This window comes from Carassius gibelio, chromosome A7 (genome assembly GCF_023724105.1).
Source record: "Carassius gibelio isolate Cgi1373 ecotype wild population from Czech Republic chromosome A7, carGib1.2-hapl.c, whole genome shotgun sequence".
Taxonomy (NCBI): domain Eukaryota; kingdom Metazoa; phylum Chordata; class Actinopteri; order Cypriniformes; family Cyprinidae; genus Carassius; species Carassius gibelio.
In genome coordinates this window covers 20,180,533-20,199,867 of record NC_068377.1, presented here as the reverse complement: position 1 = coordinate 20,199,867, position 19,335 = coordinate 20,180,533, and the positions used below count along the sequence as shown (strand labels likewise).

At 38.2% G+C, this 19,335-nt stretch overlaps 1 protein-coding gene and 1 long non-coding RNA gene across 4 annotated transcripts; both read right to left on the bottom strand.

The window, feature by feature from the left end:
- Positions 1–311: 311 nt before the first annotated feature.
- Positions 312–3,931, bottom strand: LOC128016763 (uncharacterized). Its single transcript, XR_008184278.1, has 5 exons — positions 3,677–3,931; positions 2,343–2,766; positions 2,055–2,160; positions 1,464–1,726; positions 312–1,282 (listed from the first exon to the last, which is right to left on the bottom strand). It is a non-coding gene; the product is annotated as an uncharacterized LOC128016763 (long non-coding RNA).
- Positions 3,932–12,856: 8,925 nt separating this feature from the next.
- On the bottom strand, positions 12,857–18,932 carry LOC128016759 (insulin-induced gene 1 protein). 3 transcript variants are annotated; one of them, XM_052601542.1, is made up of 6 exons: positions 18,752–18,930; positions 18,257–18,596; positions 17,547–17,671; positions 16,747–16,913; positions 16,408–16,507; positions 12,857–14,557 (listed from the first exon to the last, which is right to left on the bottom strand). In XM_052601542.1, exons 2-6 carry the CDS (start codon positions 18,588–18,590, stop codon positions 14,528–14,530), a joined length of 756 nt encoding a protein of 251 aa, XP_052457502.1. In that variant the 5' UTR covers positions 18,591–18,596; positions 18,752–18,930; the 3' UTR covers positions 12,857–14,527. The 3 variants fall into 3 exon arrangements, with proteins under 3 accessions (XP_052457502.1, XP_052457504.1, XP_052457503.1); XM_052601544.1 differs by lacking the exon at positions 18,752–18,930 and adding an exon at positions 17,819–18,103 and having other exon boundaries at positions 18,257–18,406; XM_052601543.1 differs by having other exon boundaries at positions 18,257–18,932.
- Positions 18,933–19,335: the final 403 nt, after the last annotated feature.

Here is a 19,335-nt window from a genome sequence, read left to right as displayed (position 1 = left end):
AAAGAAGAAAGTGAAAATAAAACGAAAACAGCCAATGGGAAGAAGAGAAAAAATGTGTTAAATTACATAGGCTTGGATCTGGAGAATTTCAAGCCAATAACAGTTATGTAGGAACCTACTGAATGTAGCACACTGTCACATACGGATTATGACTGTAAATTCATTGTATGTTATTTATTAAGTAAATTACTTTTCATTGACTTTAAATGTGCTGTGAATAAGTGCAGAGCACCATGGCTGAAAACATGGCTGTAACTCGTAGAGTCAATAAACCTCTATGTTCCCTTTTATTTTATGTTTTTACAAACTCGTTGCTTCAGAGGATTCAAGATCCAATAATTTATTTTCATTTCAACTCAGTCGAAGGGGATTTTGATGGTGAGCTCACAAAAAACAAAACACCTCCCACACATTTGTACATTACAGTAAATAACATATTACATTATGGTAAACACATTTTTTTTTTAGATTAGATTAGATTCAACTTTATTGTCATTATGCAGAGTACAGTACAGAGCTAATGAAATGCAGTTAGCATCTAACCAGAAGTGCAAGAATATAGTGTTTTATATACATAAAAGTGCAGAGTAAGTAAAGCTATGATATACAGAATGTACAGTGGAGTTGCTATATAAAATATTGATCAGAGTATATACAGAATATAAATATGAATGCAATGTAGGGATTGTATGTACATTATGAACAGAGCAATGAAGGATTATATATATATATGTTATGAAGAGCAGGAACGTGAGAACAGTGGTAATAAATGCAGTTGGATGAGTGTGCAAAAATATTGTTGAACAATGTATTCTATGCAAAATAACAGTAGTGCAATATTTTTTATATAAATATTTTACTGTGCTTGTACAGTAACAATTATAGACAGTTTATTTTTTAATTTTGTACTCATACAGACAGACTAGTGGTGTATATGTATGCTTAAATACAGTGCCTAAGCTTAAATAGATCAGACCTAGTAAAACAACATGTCTGCACAAGTAACGCAGTAAAGTAATTATATTATATTATATTATAATACCTTGAATGAGAGCAGCTTACTGCAGTCCTAAATATTTAAGGAAAACATAGATTTATGAGAGGAATAGTGATCTTTTTTCACAAGTTTTCACCTCGAGGCTTTGAGCTGTCAAGATGTGATAGCAGGTATTCCTCTAAACACGCGGGTTCCGTGTAATGGATCAACCGCACTTGTCCCAGAGCTTTGATTCCTCACAAGGCCAAAGTTGGCATCCAATGTGACAATCATATCTCCATCCGCCTGGAAAACAAACACTTACAGTAACACTGGTTTTGTACCCGCACCAGGTTTATACATTTATACTATTACTATTCTATTACAATACTACATACACAAATTAACTTAGTTTGATATTAATTCAGATTTTATTTCTATGCCATTAATTTAATCAAACAAGAACCACGCTGGAATTATAACCAACCTTTGGACATGCTGGGCATATTGTTCCATCATTTAATTGTGGGCAAATATCAACCAAACCTCTTTGTCGGAAGTGGTGATGCCTAAAATGGGATATGGGGTGTTGCAAAAACCCTCAACAGAAACCTGACACTCCAGTGACAGAGAAACAGAAAGCTCTAGCAGAGGGATGGAGAAGGCTGTCTGGTCAGAGCCCAGATCTCAGCAGAGTACAGGTTTCTGGTTCACACGCACACATGTTGACTGTAACGGTGCAGAGCCGTCCTGCCAAATATAAAGAGGAAAATAACATAAAAACATAACCTAGTAGTACTATAGAGACTACCATATCAGTATAAATTAAATTAAATGTATGCATTTAGCAGACGCTTTTATCCAAAGCGACTTACAGTGGATTCAGGCTATACATTTTTACCTATCATGATAGTATATAAACTATAACTACTATCATGACTTTTTTTTTTTTTATTGCATCACAAATTTGATTAATTCTTTAAAGGAAATCATTACTCCACATGTAATAGGATTGAATTCCTTAACCTGTCAATAAAATTAAATACATTAAGATTTTGTATCAGGTAAAATGACAAACCTGTGCTGACAATGATCTTCATGTCCTTTGTGTACACAGCATGGGTGCCATGGGCTTCAGGTAAATATAAGAATAACCCCAGGGAGGATGGCTCATAGTAAACACTCTGTAAGAAAGATGGATAGCTCTAATGTTTTTAAAACAACAAACTTGTGACACTAACAGTTGATACTGCATAGTGCTAAAACAATTTGAAGTATCTAATGAATCTGTTGACATTACTGTGAGTTTGCTGTCTGTATGCAAGTATAGCAATAGCAATGTAAGACTGTATGCTATTGTTCTTACATTCCACTTTTCAGGAAGATGCAGTAAATTTCTGTGAATCCTCTTCAGGCAAACCTCACAAAACACTGCAGTGGAGCTGCACTCAATGCACCTATAATCAGCATGTTCTCGGCAGACAGCACACTGGGTAGTGACTGATGCTGAACATTCAAACGACACCTTATGCATCTCATCCTTGACTGCATCCCAGGCATGAAGCTCTCTCTTCTTTGCCTTACTGTATGCACTCTCAGAACAGCTCGGCGTCGCATCATCAGGTTCAGCAGGTTGAGATGTAATAGAAGCGTCTGAAGGGTGGGTCTGTTTGGATGGGGAAGACCTTGACTGAGGTAAGAAAACTTTGCAGGGCCAGCGATAGACCTCCTCACCAACTTAATTTTAACGTTCCTGAAACGTGTGCTCATCTTAAGTGCTTTTCCCATATCTGAAATCAAAATATTTGACAATTATTACATAAAGCAAAGTGCAACCCGTACCGTACTTCTTATCACAGCCTAAAAGACAGAAACACATGAGTGAAAATGGGATGCAGTCAGATGAGGGATATTTGGTGCGATAGTTAGATAGATCCAGCTAGCTAGATAACTAGATATATAGATTGCAAGATAGATAGATAGATAGATAGATAGATAGATAGATAGATAGATAGATAGATAGATAGATAGATAGATAGATAAATAGACATCGAGCTAGATCTATATCTAAAGATAGATTATATAAATAGATAGATACACACCTAGCTAGTTATATAGATAAACTGCTCAAAAAAATAAAGGGAACACTTGTGGGTTATATTGTGTTGTTAAGTATTCCCTTTATATTTTTGAGAAGGTATATAGATAGAAAGACAGATCCAAAGCTTCCTGATATAGGATCAAATCCAGCCAAGCTTTGTTCAAACCCACAGAACGTTATTTTACACTCTAGTCAAGATCCCAAGGTTTCCAAACAGCCTTAAAATACGTCTTGTGTTTAATATTTCTCTCAAGTCGATATATTAGTCCTATGATCTGGCTTCAGTAAGGAGTTATCGAGCATTCACAATAGCCTGTAAGAGTGTAAAAAGTTTTTAAATGTTTACAGTTTAACTTTGCGCTTAACTAGAAACTAAATTCTCCCATTAGCTTCAGAAGTAAATACAGCAACGTTAATGCTCACATAAAGCATGCAACGTTAACGTAACGACAGGCTAATAACGTAATATGGCCTAACGTTAGCGATAACGTTTCGCTATACGGTTATCTCATGTCAACAATAATGACACGCAATACGAGTGTATGTATTGTTTTCCATTACAGTTTAAATGCTCAGTTTTATAATTTTAATAGTCTTACCTGAAAATATTAAGCAGGAAATCGCAACGTTCCCGCATTCGTCCAGTAGACTTCCGATTACCGGTGAGCAGGAATTCTGGGATTGGATCAGGAGTCTTCTCTTGTATATTTGTGGGTGATCAACCATTTGGATGGATGATCACGGCCTTCTGAGCCTACTAGTAGGCACAGGAGGCCCCTCCTGGCCCATTTCTATGGGCTGATAACCGCTGATAACGCCCCATTCAATCGAGTGATAACGTTCGAATCGGGTGGTGAACATCCATAGCGGTACAAGAACCACTGGCCTGTTGTACACAACCGCCTTTCTCATGAGTGGAATGGATAAGGCTGTAATCTAAAGGTCTTCAGTGATGCTTTGGCTTTAATATCGACAGGGCATTCTATTAGAAAAAATAAGAATCACCCACAAGACATTCACCGTGGATTCCATGCGCGGAATGGATGAAAGACAGTAGAGCGGTTGACAGATCGCAAGCGCCGTGGCCTGCCCTGCCCTCCTCTATTACTGTCTCTCTGACTGAAACGCTCGCTCTGGCATAAGCGCTTATTGCATTTTTCGCAATTATTTGTTTCTTTGCGCGTAGAATAAATTCGTTATCAGACGTGCATATCATTAGGCTATACATCATGCCAGCATTATAGGAGCCAGAACTTAGGTAATTAAAATAAAACAACAATGCAATAGATCAATGATGTTCCATAAATGAAGCACCCTTGTCTCCTCATTTACCCCCCACTTCAGCTGCATTCTGTGATTTCACTGACCAATATGAATGAATATGAATATGAAAATTTAATTTCTATTTGCTGTAATAGAGGCCTATTATCGATGGAGTCAAGGTATAGAGCAGAGTTTTATTTGAATCATTGCATTGTTCCAGTTTAGATTGGAAGTGCGTGCCTATGTTTGACCCTCTGTGTATTCTTTGGACTATCTAACAAACAGATGCCACTGGCTCAGTCACTACAATAGGTGTTGACGCGCTGACTCGATTTGTGAATGGACGCACTGGTGTGTGTGTGAGCCTTGTTGATCGTAGAGCTTGCAGTCTGATGTAAAGGATACACCCCGCCTCCCCTCAACTCTCTCACCCTCTCACCGTCCTGCTCTCAAAGACACACAAACAGTCATAACACGGTCAGTCAAAGCACTCCTGCGATATGAGTCTCCAATCCAGCCAACCATCACTCCAGGATCTGCAATGCACGAGAGCAGTTATTTTTGATCTTACACACACAAATATATATTTTTCTTCCCAAATAAACGCGACTTAAGTGACCGCCCCAGAAATTATTTTAGCAGTATATGTTTGTAACCAACCGCCCAATATTTGGTGCAGTAAAAGTGACGTGGATATTGGTCTAAATGCATGTCTGATGCTTCTTGTTTTAAATCCAGACCCCTCGATCAAAGCCAGGGAACTGTTGGGGTCCGGATCCTAACAGAAAACGCCGGGAGGATAGAGTTGACAGGTTTTAATGCTTTTAATTCTAAAGCACCTGATCGTCCTGGCGTAAATAAGTCTCCTTTCAGTGACACAGTCTCGCTGTCCCTGACCCACCGTGCATGTGGCGTCCTCCACAAACCTAATTAAGGCTCTTTAGATGGGATCAAGCTAATTGAATGCTGCTCCCATCTTGAGACCCCTTTTGGAGAAAATGGCTTCATTGACAGCCAAAACTTTAGCCGTGTATCTCTCTCTAGTCATTCTTGAATATTTCAGTGTATCAAAGAGACAAAACTGTTATGCTTATGGACCTTTTTTGACCCAACTAACTAAAAAAAATAATAATTGACGCTGCTTTTATAGACGTGTCATGTCGGTTAGATTTTCAAATGCAAGAAAGTGCCACAGGTGCATTTTCACTTTCACAAATACCAAGCATTTTCTCTCCGTGAAAACTCGCATTTACAGTGTCAGCCCACATTATATTTAATTGACATCACGGAGCAAACGCATTTTCTCAAAATGGTTTGTGGCCAGTTGTCAGAAACTTTTACGAAAGTGAAAAAAAAAAAAAAAAAAACATTTGTCTACTCTACACTCTTACGAATTGTTATAAATATAATTTATTCATGTTTGATCTGGAATAAGTTGTATTTAGATAAATTAGTTCATAAAAAATAGAATCATTGAATAATATAAAAAAGTGTTTTAATTTGGTTAAAAATATGTATGCGCAATATTATGCATCTGTATTTTATTGTGTTATTCTCTGGCAGGAATCTATGAATGAAGTTTACATCCATGCATTAACTTTTTTTTTTTTTTTTTACTGTCTACGTTCCTAATTGTTCCTTTTAATTACATTTAAATGTTGTTCATTTGTTGTAGTCTTAGGGACAGATGTTTGTTCTAACCTTCGTTTCACTAAAACGAAGTTAGTGTGTTTGTACTGAATATAGCCTACTAAAAAATAATCTGATTTTGAAGTTATTTAGTTAGAATTGGTATTGGAGATTAAAAAGTTGAATTTTTTTTTCTATTACTTCAAAATTGTACTTCATTTAATTTGAAATCAGTGTATTTTAAATATGCGTGTCTGGTGTTGTAAACATTACTGAATGGTTGATTTCTTTAACAAAACACGTTTAATTGCTTAAATCTGCATTTCTGTTTAGATGATACCGATTTAACATTGTAACATGGCACCAGAATTCGTTAATAATCCCTAATGCCATTTCATGTTCTCATTTCCAGTTCATTTGATAAAAGCAACCAATCTGAATATTATAAATATGTCATTTAAAGAAATAATTCTCCAATTGTTTTTCTTCATATTTTTCTTTACTTGAGAGTTTGCTAAATAATAGCTAAAATAATAATCAGAGGTTTTATCATATTAATAATGTATCTTATAATAGGCTAATCAAGCTAAAAAATATACTTTTTTAAAATCTGTAGAATAAGTTTTGATTGCTCGGGAGATGATTTGCCCGCATTGCTAATGTTTTCCAATGCACGGTGCTATATTCTGTTGGAAGGGCTATGCGCAAATTAAATTTAAATAATTATTTTGCGAATATAGTAAGGCACTGTTAATGTTGGTCCCTCTCTGAATATGAATTAATGTAAATCACGTATATGCACCCTTCAAGTGCTGGGATATCTTACATTTGGCAATTAGTATTAGGCTAAACCTTGTGGTGGCTATACACTTCAGTATAGGGTAAAGGATTTGCATCCCTATATTCAGAAAATAAATAAATATTGAAAATGTAGTGACATTAGAGGCGGGTGATCCGCATGCTATGGGTCACCTGTACCGATGGCTGGACACCCTGGGTGGTTCATTATCCTGGTTTCTTCGCGGGAGTCCAGATGCTTTGAATTTCACTGGCACCTGTTTCACGTGCTTGTGATTGTTTACGACTCTCGCGACAAGTGTGGCGCGTGACATGTGCACAATAATCACTTGCCTCTATAAACACTTTTCTCTCATCCACCTCACTGCGCACTTGTTGCTTAATTCACTTTAGCGTCACTTATTTTGTAAATGAATTAGTATCAAAATACATAAGCACCTTACACCTAGCTCGTCAAGTTAGCTACCGTGAACAACAAAAAAAGCAATTGGTCATAAGTTGAATAATTAATGACGAAGCAAATATTAAAGAAAAAGTGGACTGTTTATGAAACCCGTGATAGGCTATATAACGTGTCAAAACTTAAACCGTGCCATTTGCATTTGCAAGTTTCGTTGTAATTTGCCTTTTTATTTATGTAGCCTATTTTATTTTATTTTTTTGGAAATGGGGTTGGATTTTCTCTGTGTGTGGCATCACTAATCATGTCTTCAGGTTCAGCATATGTAAGCATATATAGAGAAGAGGCTGATTCCATGTGTCGCGTGCCCCACCTTTAACCTAACCACATAACCCCTAAGATATTTATTTGAGCACAGCTGAGGTGAGAGGGCTTCCTGAATCGAGGTCTTCCACCAGCTGCCAATCATGGTAAGGCATGGACCTGATATGCGCTCAAAGGTCCCATCATGTTGCTTGCCATTATGTATAAAGATTTGAATGTTGAATAAATTTCTACCTCAGATGTTTTCACAGTAGCTAGGGTATTTTTTCCCCAAGTGTCCCTTCCAGTGCCCCTCTGAGAAAGTTGGAGTGGTCTTTTGTGCGTTTGTAGTCGAGCGGAACCTGCTCCGTCCACAGCTGCTCTCCTGCTTTGTGACGGGGAATGCGGAATGCCTTATTTCGCCATCTTTCACACACATCTATTTATCTCCACTTCCCTGTTTTTGCACTTCATACTCTTCATTCAATTTTAAAATATTCCGCTACATAAGCGGCCTATCCCTTCATGCTTTGACTTCACAAATTTGACATCACTTGTCAAAAAAGAGTTCAAAGGTGAAATCTCTGCACAGTGTTTGGAAGATAAATGGAATCGTTTTCCTCATCATGTCTAAATGTGCCTTGTAACAAATAAACGTAACTTGAATTTTCTAAATATTTAAGATTACTCAAACTAACAGACGAAATTAAGTTATGAATGATAAACGTGAAATAACGCACTAGAGGGCGGAAGCCAGTTATCCTCCAAATAAATCTTGTGTCCGCCATGTGACCCAGTCTAGTCCCCTGTTTCTCCTTCCTTCTGCTGCTCTTATTTAATGACGATGGGAATATGATGGGGTCATGGGGATTTAGGCTTGCTAAATGAATTGTTAAGTGCTAGTTATTTGTAGAATATCTGCTCTTGGACGAGTTATTATTATTATTAATATTTTATTATACATTTTTTAAATAATTGAGATGAATTACACGATTCTTTGGGAATTAAAACACTAGACATGAATTTGTCTTTGTCGCCTGCGAGTTACTTTTAGATTTTACTGTTTTGAATTACAAGTAAGGGAATAATATCTTTAAATTACTCTGCTTTTTAAATCTCTCTCTCTCTCTCTCTCTCTCTCTCTCTCTCACTCTTTCTCTCTCTCTCTCTCTCTCTCTGTCTCTCACTCTTTCTCTCTCTCTCTCTCTCTCTCTCTCTCTATATATATGTCTTTTGTTGGTTGTTTTTTTAATAATCACAAAAGTGGAGTGTGAGCGTTTAACAGCTCATGTTGAGGAAGTTAAATCATAATTGTCTGTGTGTCCCAGGCTATTTACCAGTATTTGAGTGGCTGGCCTGGGGCGAGCGACAGTGAGGGAGTGGGCCTAAATTCTGAGACACACATTGAAAGGTGTCCCTGCAAAATATTTAGGTCAAATGACTAAATATAAAAACTCTGGCATCTTATTACATTCTTTATCTAAAATAAAATGGCAGAATGCCACACAAAGGCCACTGACCTCAAGGTAAATGTTTGATGTCTTTAAATGTCTTTTTACAGAATTGATTCTTCATTAAAAAATAATAATAATAATAATAATAATAAAACTATAACATTTGAAATAAAAGCAGTATTTTTAAGAAAATAAATTCTATTACTTCAGTCCTAACATGTAGTGAAATGGCAATACATTTATTTTATATTCCTTTCTACAGGTTGAGTAACAGTACATCCAGCTGATTTATGAAAATATGGAATATAGTTGGAAATGTACAGTATGGAATCAGACAGTAGATTTCATTATTTAAACAATTATTTGAACCTTCTATTTGTAATATTTTATTTATTTATTGTATTCATCAGTGTCAGTTAGATCCTGATCGAGAGGGTTTCGCAGCACAGGCCTACTGTAAGAGTGTGAGTTCATGTGCTTGATTAGGTTGTAACAGTGGCAGGCCTAACAGCAGTCAGCAGACAGTTAATCCCAGGCCATAATGCCACGTGTATTTCATTTGCACTGTAAAGGATTTGTGCGGATCAGACACCACCTGATATTTACTTTTCTGACTACAGTCATCTCAGCACTGGGAAATTCATTCCACTGCACACAAGAGAGAAGTGTATTTGATTTTCATTTGTACAGTGCCTGAAGTATATTTTCTTGTAATCTTCGTTTTAAATGACATTGTTGACATAAAGTGTCCCCATAATAAATGACCGACCTAACCTTTTTTTCGTCCCCACTCCCTTCATATACCTGCAGACCACTATAGTATTTTTCTTCCAATAAGGTTTTTTTTAGACGCATTTGGCATTTCTTAGACTAGGATGTGAATCCTAAATTAGATAAATTGCAGAAATAAATATTTTTTTTTTTTTCTGAAGGGAATGGAGTTATGCTGTTATAATGACAGCTGATTATTGTTTTAATTGAATCCTTGTCGAGTCCTGTGACCTTTGCCCTCCGTACTGAAAAGCACTTTGCCACCACCTTTAATATAAGAGTTCTTTTTTTGTGAGCAACCAATCCATAAACCAATCAGGACAAGCGGGGCAGAATCAGACCGACTGAGGCGAATGGAAGTCCTGGTCTGGTCAGCTGTGAGGGGTGAGATTTTTAAATGCCAGGCTGGCATTTGAATTGCATCGCGGGCAATTTGGACAGAAATGATACTGTTGTTTTTTTTGTTTTTGTTTTTTTGCACCCTCCTTTAACACCATTTCCGGTCTGTGTCCCATTATTGTTCAGCTCTTTACTGCTACCCTCAAAGATTGAGTGAGACGTTGATGAGACACTGAGCGAGAGATACCGAATTAGAGAATGGAGAGAGATTGCCATTGTGCTTTAACATGCACACGTCAATCCCCAGAATCAGTGACGGTGTTGACTGAGGCAGAAATGATTTCACAGCCTGGCAGTCCAATTTAAGATAATTCGGTTAGTTGAAAAAGGCAGAGATTAATTTTGTCTGTGATTTTATTCTGTTTTTGTCAAATTGGGCATGTTTCTATATGGCTGCATTATATCTTTTCAGCTACAAGACCTTCAAGGGGGCTTGTGTATTCTCTGCAATCTATATTTTCTTAGTGTCTCTGTCTCTTTGTCATTAGCGTATTCTATCTTCTCTCTCTCTCTCTCTCTCTCTCTCTCTCTTTATCCCCCCGGTCTCCTTCATCTCTTCTCCACTTCCCTGTCCTCTTGTACTCCTGCTAGTTCAGTCAGAAGCCAAAGAAATGTCAGGGGTGAGTTCAATAAGTCTGGGTAATTGCGATTCTGTCTTCTCGTCCGTTCGACTGAATCATCTTCCATTAGAGGAGCAGTGGGGGGCCCTTACTCGGAGCCAAAGAGCAATCGAAATCCTAAACGCCTGTTAAAGCCTCTGCAAGTCATCTCTATACAAACACATGGAAAATCCATCAACACGCACAAACATTTTAATTTTTTGTTCTTTATTTTTTGTTGTACATCTTTTTTTTTTTTTGTCCTACAGAATGGTTGATATGAACCTTTTACTGAAAATAAATTGCAGGTTAAGTGTTATGTTCAGAAATTGTTAATTTATTGCCCTGGCCAAGGTTCAGATCTAAGATTCATAAGCACAACACTTTCACCACCGTATTGTTGAGTGTAATTCTGATGCAAATTCACACTCTCTTTATGCTTGCATTGTTTTATTCAGCACGTGTTTCTGAATTTGTCTTCAGTAACCACCAGAAATGCTGAAATGTACTTTGCTAAAGATTTCTAAAAGCTATTTTATTTTATTTTGTGAATTCCCACATTTTCAGTTGTCCAGAAACCTCTGGCTTTTGTATTAGATGTGAAGGGACATCTCTTGTACACAATGACATGCTTGTCACTGTTGAAGTTTGATAGGGAACAGGCAGTGTCCCTCTGTGCTACTGTTGAAAAACGTACAATACTGCCATCTGCTGACGTCAATTGGAACCAAACGTATGAAAGTGTTCCACGAAGGGTAAAAATGTGCCAGTTTACCCTGTATGTATAATACATTTCAGGTATTTGCAATACACAATGCAACTATTTTTCTTCACGTTTCTTGGGAAGTTTAATTTATTGTTGAAATAAGAATTCGACCAAGCATCCTGCACCTCACTCCTAACACACATGCACCATTAGTAATGCATTATGATTATGATCGCTCCACTGATTTCCCCCCCCCTAGATTAGAGCCTTTATCTTGTCAGATGATGTGTAATGTATATTATACTGGTAATTTGATTAAATAATTATCCATAAAAAAGTAAATCCTTTTCAGTAAAAGTAATTTATTATGAACACAGTAGTTGTCGCTGATGAAGTGAAGTGACATACAGCCAAGTATGGTGACCCATACTCAGAATTCATGCTCTGCATTTAACCCATATAAAGTGCACACACACAGCAGGGAACACAAACACCCGGAGAAGTGGGCAGCTAATTATGCTGCGGCACCCGGGGAGCAATTGGGGGTTCATTGCTTTGCTCAAGGGGCCTGATACCTCAAGTTCAGGACACTTTACCATGAAGCAGCATTACATTCCCTGGCACACCAGGATGCACCCTTTATTCGTTTAACATACAGTGTGACAGCTCATGTTTGCTCTTGACTTTGAAGGGAAGATGATGTGGTAGGTTAAACAGCAACTATGAACAGAGCAGAATATTTAAATATGATGTTTTTTGTGTAATAATTTCGGAGAATATAAATTAATGGAAGGGTAAAATTGTATCAAGTATGTGCTTTCACACACATTTACATGTATTGGTCAATCCTAACTGCTGATATAAATAGATGAGGGGGTAGGATAAACTGTATCAGATGATTTCTCTTCTGCAGAGTCTGAACAGAGGGGAAGGGAGAAAACATGCTGATCAGTTTGATGACTGAAAACAAACGAAGATCAGTGTTTTTGTTTGTATTTGCTTGTGTGTACACTAAATGTATAACTAGAAACAACATTCTATTTTATAAAGATACTTGACATGCTGGTATAAATTATTAATTAGATCGGTCAAATGCTTCAAGAATGTCAGTAATGTTTCGCATATAAAATGTGATGAAAATCACTTCATTCTCAATCAGCTGTTTTGCTCAGTGGTGCAAGGAACAATGCAAAAAGTAAAATTCAATGCACAAGAACAGACATCTGGGCCAGAAGTTAATGGGCAACTTTTTTTTTTTGTGACAGAAGGTTTCAAGGTGGCCTTTGCATGCCATTTAAAAAAAAAATTTTAAATGTATATTTTAAACCCTAACCACAGTTTATGATTCACAATAGTGAACAGACAAAAACAAATAATTTACATTTAATATCAAACTAGTTCTGCCTGGTATTAATGAATAAAATGCACCCATGAGAGAATGAATAACTCAAAGACCATTCTGCAACACGATTTTATTGGAATTTCATTCATTGAATCTAAAACAATATAAATGAAATGGCAAAGACACACATGCACACTCATTACTGCATCTCTCACTCCTCACTAAATAAAGCTTTCGTTCAGTTTTACATCTCTCGTTCCCTGAAGCAGAGGTTCTGAAAGAGCCTGCTTCTCCTGAGAGCAACATCACGGTTTTAAAACATTCCCTCGTGTTCTTCTTCAAACATTCCCAAAATACAACACACAGCATTCTCTTAAAAGGGTTTCTCCACTTTACTAATGCTAGTAACAACATGGTGGTGTTTTTATTTTTTCCAGAACAGTGGAAATGGTCATTGGTATCATTTGCAAGATTATCTTTTGTGTGTGACGTCTTTTAAAAATGAGTCTGCTGTCATATAACAGCTTCACATATACATATAATCTGTTTATTGCTGGTATGTTGCTATACTGCATACGAGTCATCTGGGGTACCTTAACATTATAAAAAGTAATAAATATGAAAGAATACCAGGCTCAAAGAAACTGATTGCACTTAATTTGCTAAGACCCCAAACCTACACACTAGCCCAGTGATTCCTCTTATTGTAGATACAGAAGCGGCTACAGGTGATCAGCAATACATAATGAATAAAGTAAAAAGTAAAAATGACCATACTGGAGAAGAAGTGACAAAAGCACTTAATTCTATAACACAAAGGCAATCACAGATTGCAAAACCTTGAGGCCACAGTACAAATGTCTTCTGGACGTTTAGTTATCCTAAGTTTCCAACCTTTTGATTTAGAAACCTTCAAACAGACTTCATCACACCTTTTCTGTGAGTATACATGTACACAAATAGAAGCATCCTTGGTGTTTTAACTTGTGTTTGATTCTTATTTCAAGTTGCCACTTAATTTCTTGCAAACGGTTTCTAATTTTACTTTTGGTCTACGTTAAAAACTGAGTATGATAAACCCACAATCAGTTGAGTCTATATACTACACTAAGCAGTCGGCACAAATGTGATTGGCAAGTCAAACCTGTCTCTGGTTCTCAAAATAACACTCAAGGTGGTCGGTCTGTATGAGAGACTCGCAGTGCTGCCAGCGTTTCCAAAAGAATAAAAACTACAAATCCTATATAGACAGTACACAGACCTCTTTGGATATTTTAGGGATTTTGCACAGTCTTAATTTTTTTCCCTTTGATTTCTCTTTCAGTTTTCCAGCGCAAAGTAAAACTAAAAAATGTGCACTTCCAAACCACCTTTTTTGCCTGTCCTTATCCATAGGACCAGCACACACACTCAATTTGTATACACAGTTTCACCATTACTTCTCACTCGTTCACCTTCAGTGAAAGTGAACCTAGCTATGATTTTGTACAGTCCAATAGTGGCACTCCAGCAACCTGGTAATGAGGAGACTGCTGTGACCAGTAACTCTACTGTAACAACGAGAATGCTGATGGTAGTAATGAATGCCAGGGGGATTCTTTTGGCTGTTCAAAAGGTGCTGTTCAAGGCACACCAGCCTGCTCTTTGTTTTCTTGAATCATTATATACAGGAGCACAATTAAGAGCAGAAGTTATGCTTGGACAGGAACCAGGAACACCCAATATAGTTTGAAGGCCCTCTGTTTTGGCACTCTTTGTAGCTCACTTCATGACCTCTGACACCCACTTAGTCATTATGAGGCTTCTCGGTTGAGCCCTGCAGAGAAACAGACCGTGTGTTAGTAAGAAAATGCAGTGTTTGCACATCTAGCATAACCAAATAGACTAAATAAAATAAAATAAAAAGGGAAACCACTTGATTTGCATTCACCTCCTTATAATCTCAGAATATGTGACCAGGCAATAAACTGTACCACTGTGCAAAAAGCCTAAAAAGAAATATTAATATGCAGCAACTGACTACGCATTGGAAGTCAGAGTACTCTGCTTATTTCTAACTACCTAGCACCCCAGGTTTGCATTTAAAATGGTGCTTTGAGCAATTCAGAATTGGTTTGGACACAAAGCTGAAGCTTGTCCTGTTAAAGCCCACTTGGCCCCTCAACACTGTGGCTATAATTAGTATGCACTATATGACACATGCCTTGTATATGCACAAATTATACAGGGCTTGTTTGGATGTGGGGCACTGTAAAATATGATAGCCCCTCATGGACCAAGACCGCCTCACATGCCTCACCCATGGGCAGATGGCCAGTCCCCAAAAACAGCAATCTCTAAGAGAACATCTAATCCTCCAAAACCAAACGGTTTCAATGGTAATCAATTAGAATACTGTCGTTGTGATTGTTTGAATAGTGTTAGTACTATTAGTTGCAGGACTTTACATAAATTTTATTTAAAAGATAAAGTGATTGAGGACTACAAAATAATTCACAGGCACATCAATGGCCTCTGTTCAGTATATTCAGATAAATCTAGTTTGTAAATCTCTTAACTGGCCACTTCATAAAGAAAGCTGAGAGAAATACAAGGAGAGCACTAATCCCAACTGGTCAAGCAAAATCAGCTGGTGCCAACTCGAAAACAAAAAACAGCCTGGAATAACATGTAAATCGCACCACTTGGAGCCAGTAAATCACTCTGTTTACCATCTCCTGACCATTAGCATGAAAAACAAGGAGCGTAATCTGCTTTCACGCCCTTATTGAGAAAGAACGAGGTTATGTCAGCAAGACAAAGAGCCACAGCTGACTGAGAAGGCTTGGAGGGGATGGCACAAGCATGCCTCGGACTACAATCAGCAGCTAATTATGATGTTTCAGTCCAGGCGCAAGACAGTGTGGATGTCAACACTGCACTGGACACAGTTAACAGACGGATCACTAGAACATTAGAAACGCACTTGATAGAAAAGCAATATTTTCACACATTTCTAGTCAAATTTAAGTGTGCTATAAGAAAATGTAAAAAGTACTGTCCAGACCCCTATAGTTTTACACATTTATGAAAATTACAAGGCAAACTGTCTACCACTTTTCAGCTACCGTATGGTCCAATCTGGATAAAGTTCTGTACTGCATCAGATACAAAAACTACATTTTTCTGTTGCCTTTTCTTAATGTTAAAAACTTGAATACCTCTTGAATCCCAAGCATGTCTGAATCAGTTTATGAAATCACTTATGTTAACGCCTATATCTCAAATCTTGTTTAGAAAACTAATCTTGTCTGAAAAGTGCTTAAAGTTCTAGATTAAATTGTAAACACACAAATTGTTGTGTGTAATTATCTGGCTCAAAGTCTGATTCGTTTCCGAAAAGATTGAGGCTGGATATGAAAAGAGCAAAACATTTACACCGAGTGCTGTGAATAGCTGATCACCCATTCCAGGATATTCAGTTTCACTTTTGCTTCTGTAGGCTTGCCCCATTAAAGTTTTGTTTCTGAACAGAAAAGAGCCACTAGGCCTAGTGCAGAGCACTTCAGGAAACTAAAGACAATACAGGAGTAACCTAACAGAGTTACTGTACTTCAATGATGCCATGGAATATGAAAGACAGGAAACAGGTTTGGTGAGCAGAAAACATGGGGAAGAGTTGCTTACCATAGCCAGCTGTCGGCCGATATTTCCTACTGTCACTCCACCAGAGAAGAAAATACAAGGCAGCCACGAACGCACATACAAGAAGTCTGGAGACGTGTACCTGAGACACAGTACAAGAAATGTACTGAAACAACTTGCTAATAACCTCCAACAATTGTTAAGTCCTAGCTATGAGGGAAAAATGACATCCAGACATTTACAAGAATCTCTTATCTGAAGATTGAGCATGTATTATAAAATCAGAAGTGGACCTGTGACTTAGCTCTCACTTGGTAATTGATGATAAATGACAAGCTGTTTTCAAATGCAAGGTTTCTATATGTGTGAGTCATAACTTACTGGTAGATGCCATTGTAGACCAGCAGCTGAGCAATGAGGGTGGCTAGAAAAGCAGTGGTCAGCCCTAGACCGAAGCCACTCCTGGAGCGGTCAAACGTCCACCAGAGGCCCAGAGACAGGGCAGCCAGAGTTAGTGAAAGCTGCACATTATTGGCAAAGTCCAGTTTCTGTGAGGTACTCTGACTTAAGGGAAATACAATTTAGTTCTAGGTTTGAACTTTCTTTAGATAAATGTTAAAAAATGTTTTGAGACTTCATGTGTGATAATACCTGAAGGGCTCACTGGTATTTGAGGAAATCTGTCTCAGTGTGATTCCAGTAATAATAGATCTTTTTGACTAAAGGCTGGAATACACTACATGACTTTAGCCCATATTTTTGCCCTAAAATGCAGTTTGGAGAAGTAGACACTAGTTGGCGAAACAGTCTTTAGATTCTGAGCAGTCAGAGTTAAAACTATTGTATGATGGGACTCAAATTTTCTTTTATGTTTTTAATACAAATGTCGGAGTATTTTTTTTTTTTAAATCTTCATCTATCAAGCAACTCCTTCCTAGCAATTATGTGTATTTTCCTGCATGAGTTTTAACAACATTGTCAATTGTTTCCTGTATGATGCCTAGTTTTTCTCTATAACAATTTACAAAGTCAACAAGTACATGATGCCTAATATGTTTATAAAAACTGTTCAGAAAGGTTGTGTGGTGTCCAGTCTTAAAACAACACAGATCTGAGAACAGTTCAAAAGTCTGCACGGTCCACACTGGCTACAGTTTAATGAATGTGACTGGTAAGGATACAGCACTGGCGTGATTGATGCCCACAAAAACAGCAATGCAGCGCGTCACACTGGCCCACTCCCGTTTAAACTTGTGCGGTTCTCCAAGATGACGGTCCAAGCAGGGGTACAAGAGACCAACCACAGCTGAGGAAAGAGAAAACATAAGTGCTTTAAACAACAGTGATTCTTCAAAAACATGAAGAAAAAAAAAATCACATTTGATGAATCTTATTTTGTATTTTTTTTCTGACTGCTTTTTATAACAAATAACCAAGAAAGCTTTTGTTTTACCCATTAACTGAGTAAGAGGGAGAGCACAAGGACAAAAAAGGCATTTTTGCTACTGAAAAGAAGTAGACTGGTATGTGTGGACTGTGAGCAATGTAAGGGGGAGGAGTTGTATGTGACCAAATTTATATCAATTTCACTTCCGTGTTTCTCTTTTCGGCTAAGTGGCATGTTCTGTCTTCCAGCCAATGGCGTGCCTCCTCGCAGCTCACCCGTTCTGAGCGCAGCCAATGAAAACGCAGCACCCCAAAGACTGACCCCGAATGCCTGGCTGTTTCCAGGGCAGCGCTAACCGATAACGACAGAACTCAATGTCAACAAAACTGCCCCCAAATCACCAGTATGAGTAATGTAAATACGATAACAAAAGGTCCACGGCAAACAGAAGGTTTTTGCCCTGTCGACACAAACGAAACAATGTAATATGTGTCCCCGACTCACCCGCAGCTGTCCCACAGCAGAGGGGGATCCACCAGGCCGAGGAAAACAGAGTGTCCAGCACTTCCTCTGGGAACAATGTGACGTTTCTCTGGATCTGGAGCAAGTTCAGCACCAAGGCGAGAACTACTCCGACGATAAACAACACTAGCCCCCGGCGAATTAAATTAGCGGACTGGAGGCTGTGCAGAGAGCCGTACGCGTGTCCCAGGACTGAGGTTATGATGGACATCATCTCTCCTGATTTACAAACACTCCAGCTAGCGCTCGACAGATCCTTAGTCTTTACAGTCGATGAACAGGAGCAGCTCCAGCAGTGCTCCTCTAGTCTTGGCATTTGGCACTGCGAGAACCGAAAATGTTATTGTTAATGTGAAAAAAAATGCTAGAATAATACCTAGAGTCAAGGTATTACGGTACAAATACTTTTAGCTCAGCAAACCACAAATACTGTCGTCAGCGAGTTGTCAGTGGAAGTAACTGGCTATGAAAACACACCTTGATCCTCAGGCAGTCCTCGTCTTAACCGCGGCGCATCTGTGCTTTTCGAAACTATTCTGCAAAAAGCTAAGCTAACAAAAGACGCTTTCAGATGTGGTGTTTGGTCACATCATCTCTTCGCGCAAGGCTGCCGTCTCTTTCTCTCCACAGTACTATAATGCCACGCGCGCGCTTCCTCTGCAGAAAACAAGCGCGGTCATGTCTGGTGAGTCGCACTGGCCAATCAGAGAGCGGCGGGCCATATGACGCGAGCGCACGCCACCTCCCTCTCACGGACGCGCGTTGTTTATGTTCACTGCCGTCAGCTGTTCGTCTGTGTGTGCGCGCGCGCGTGATGACAAATAGTCATGCAAAGTTTTACATTTCTGGTTAAGGTTTAATGACCTTGTTGTTAATGATAGTTTCTTGTTTAATTTTAAGCGACGGAAATTAAGCTGTAATCTTGCATTATTTAAATCTGAACTCTATTTGGTTCGTGAATGAACTCCGAGCTTATGAGTTAATACGGGTTTGTTAGTTTTTCGTACGTGACAGCGTGCAGTGTGCCTACGTGATGCATGTGCTGGACATTTTCCATTAGA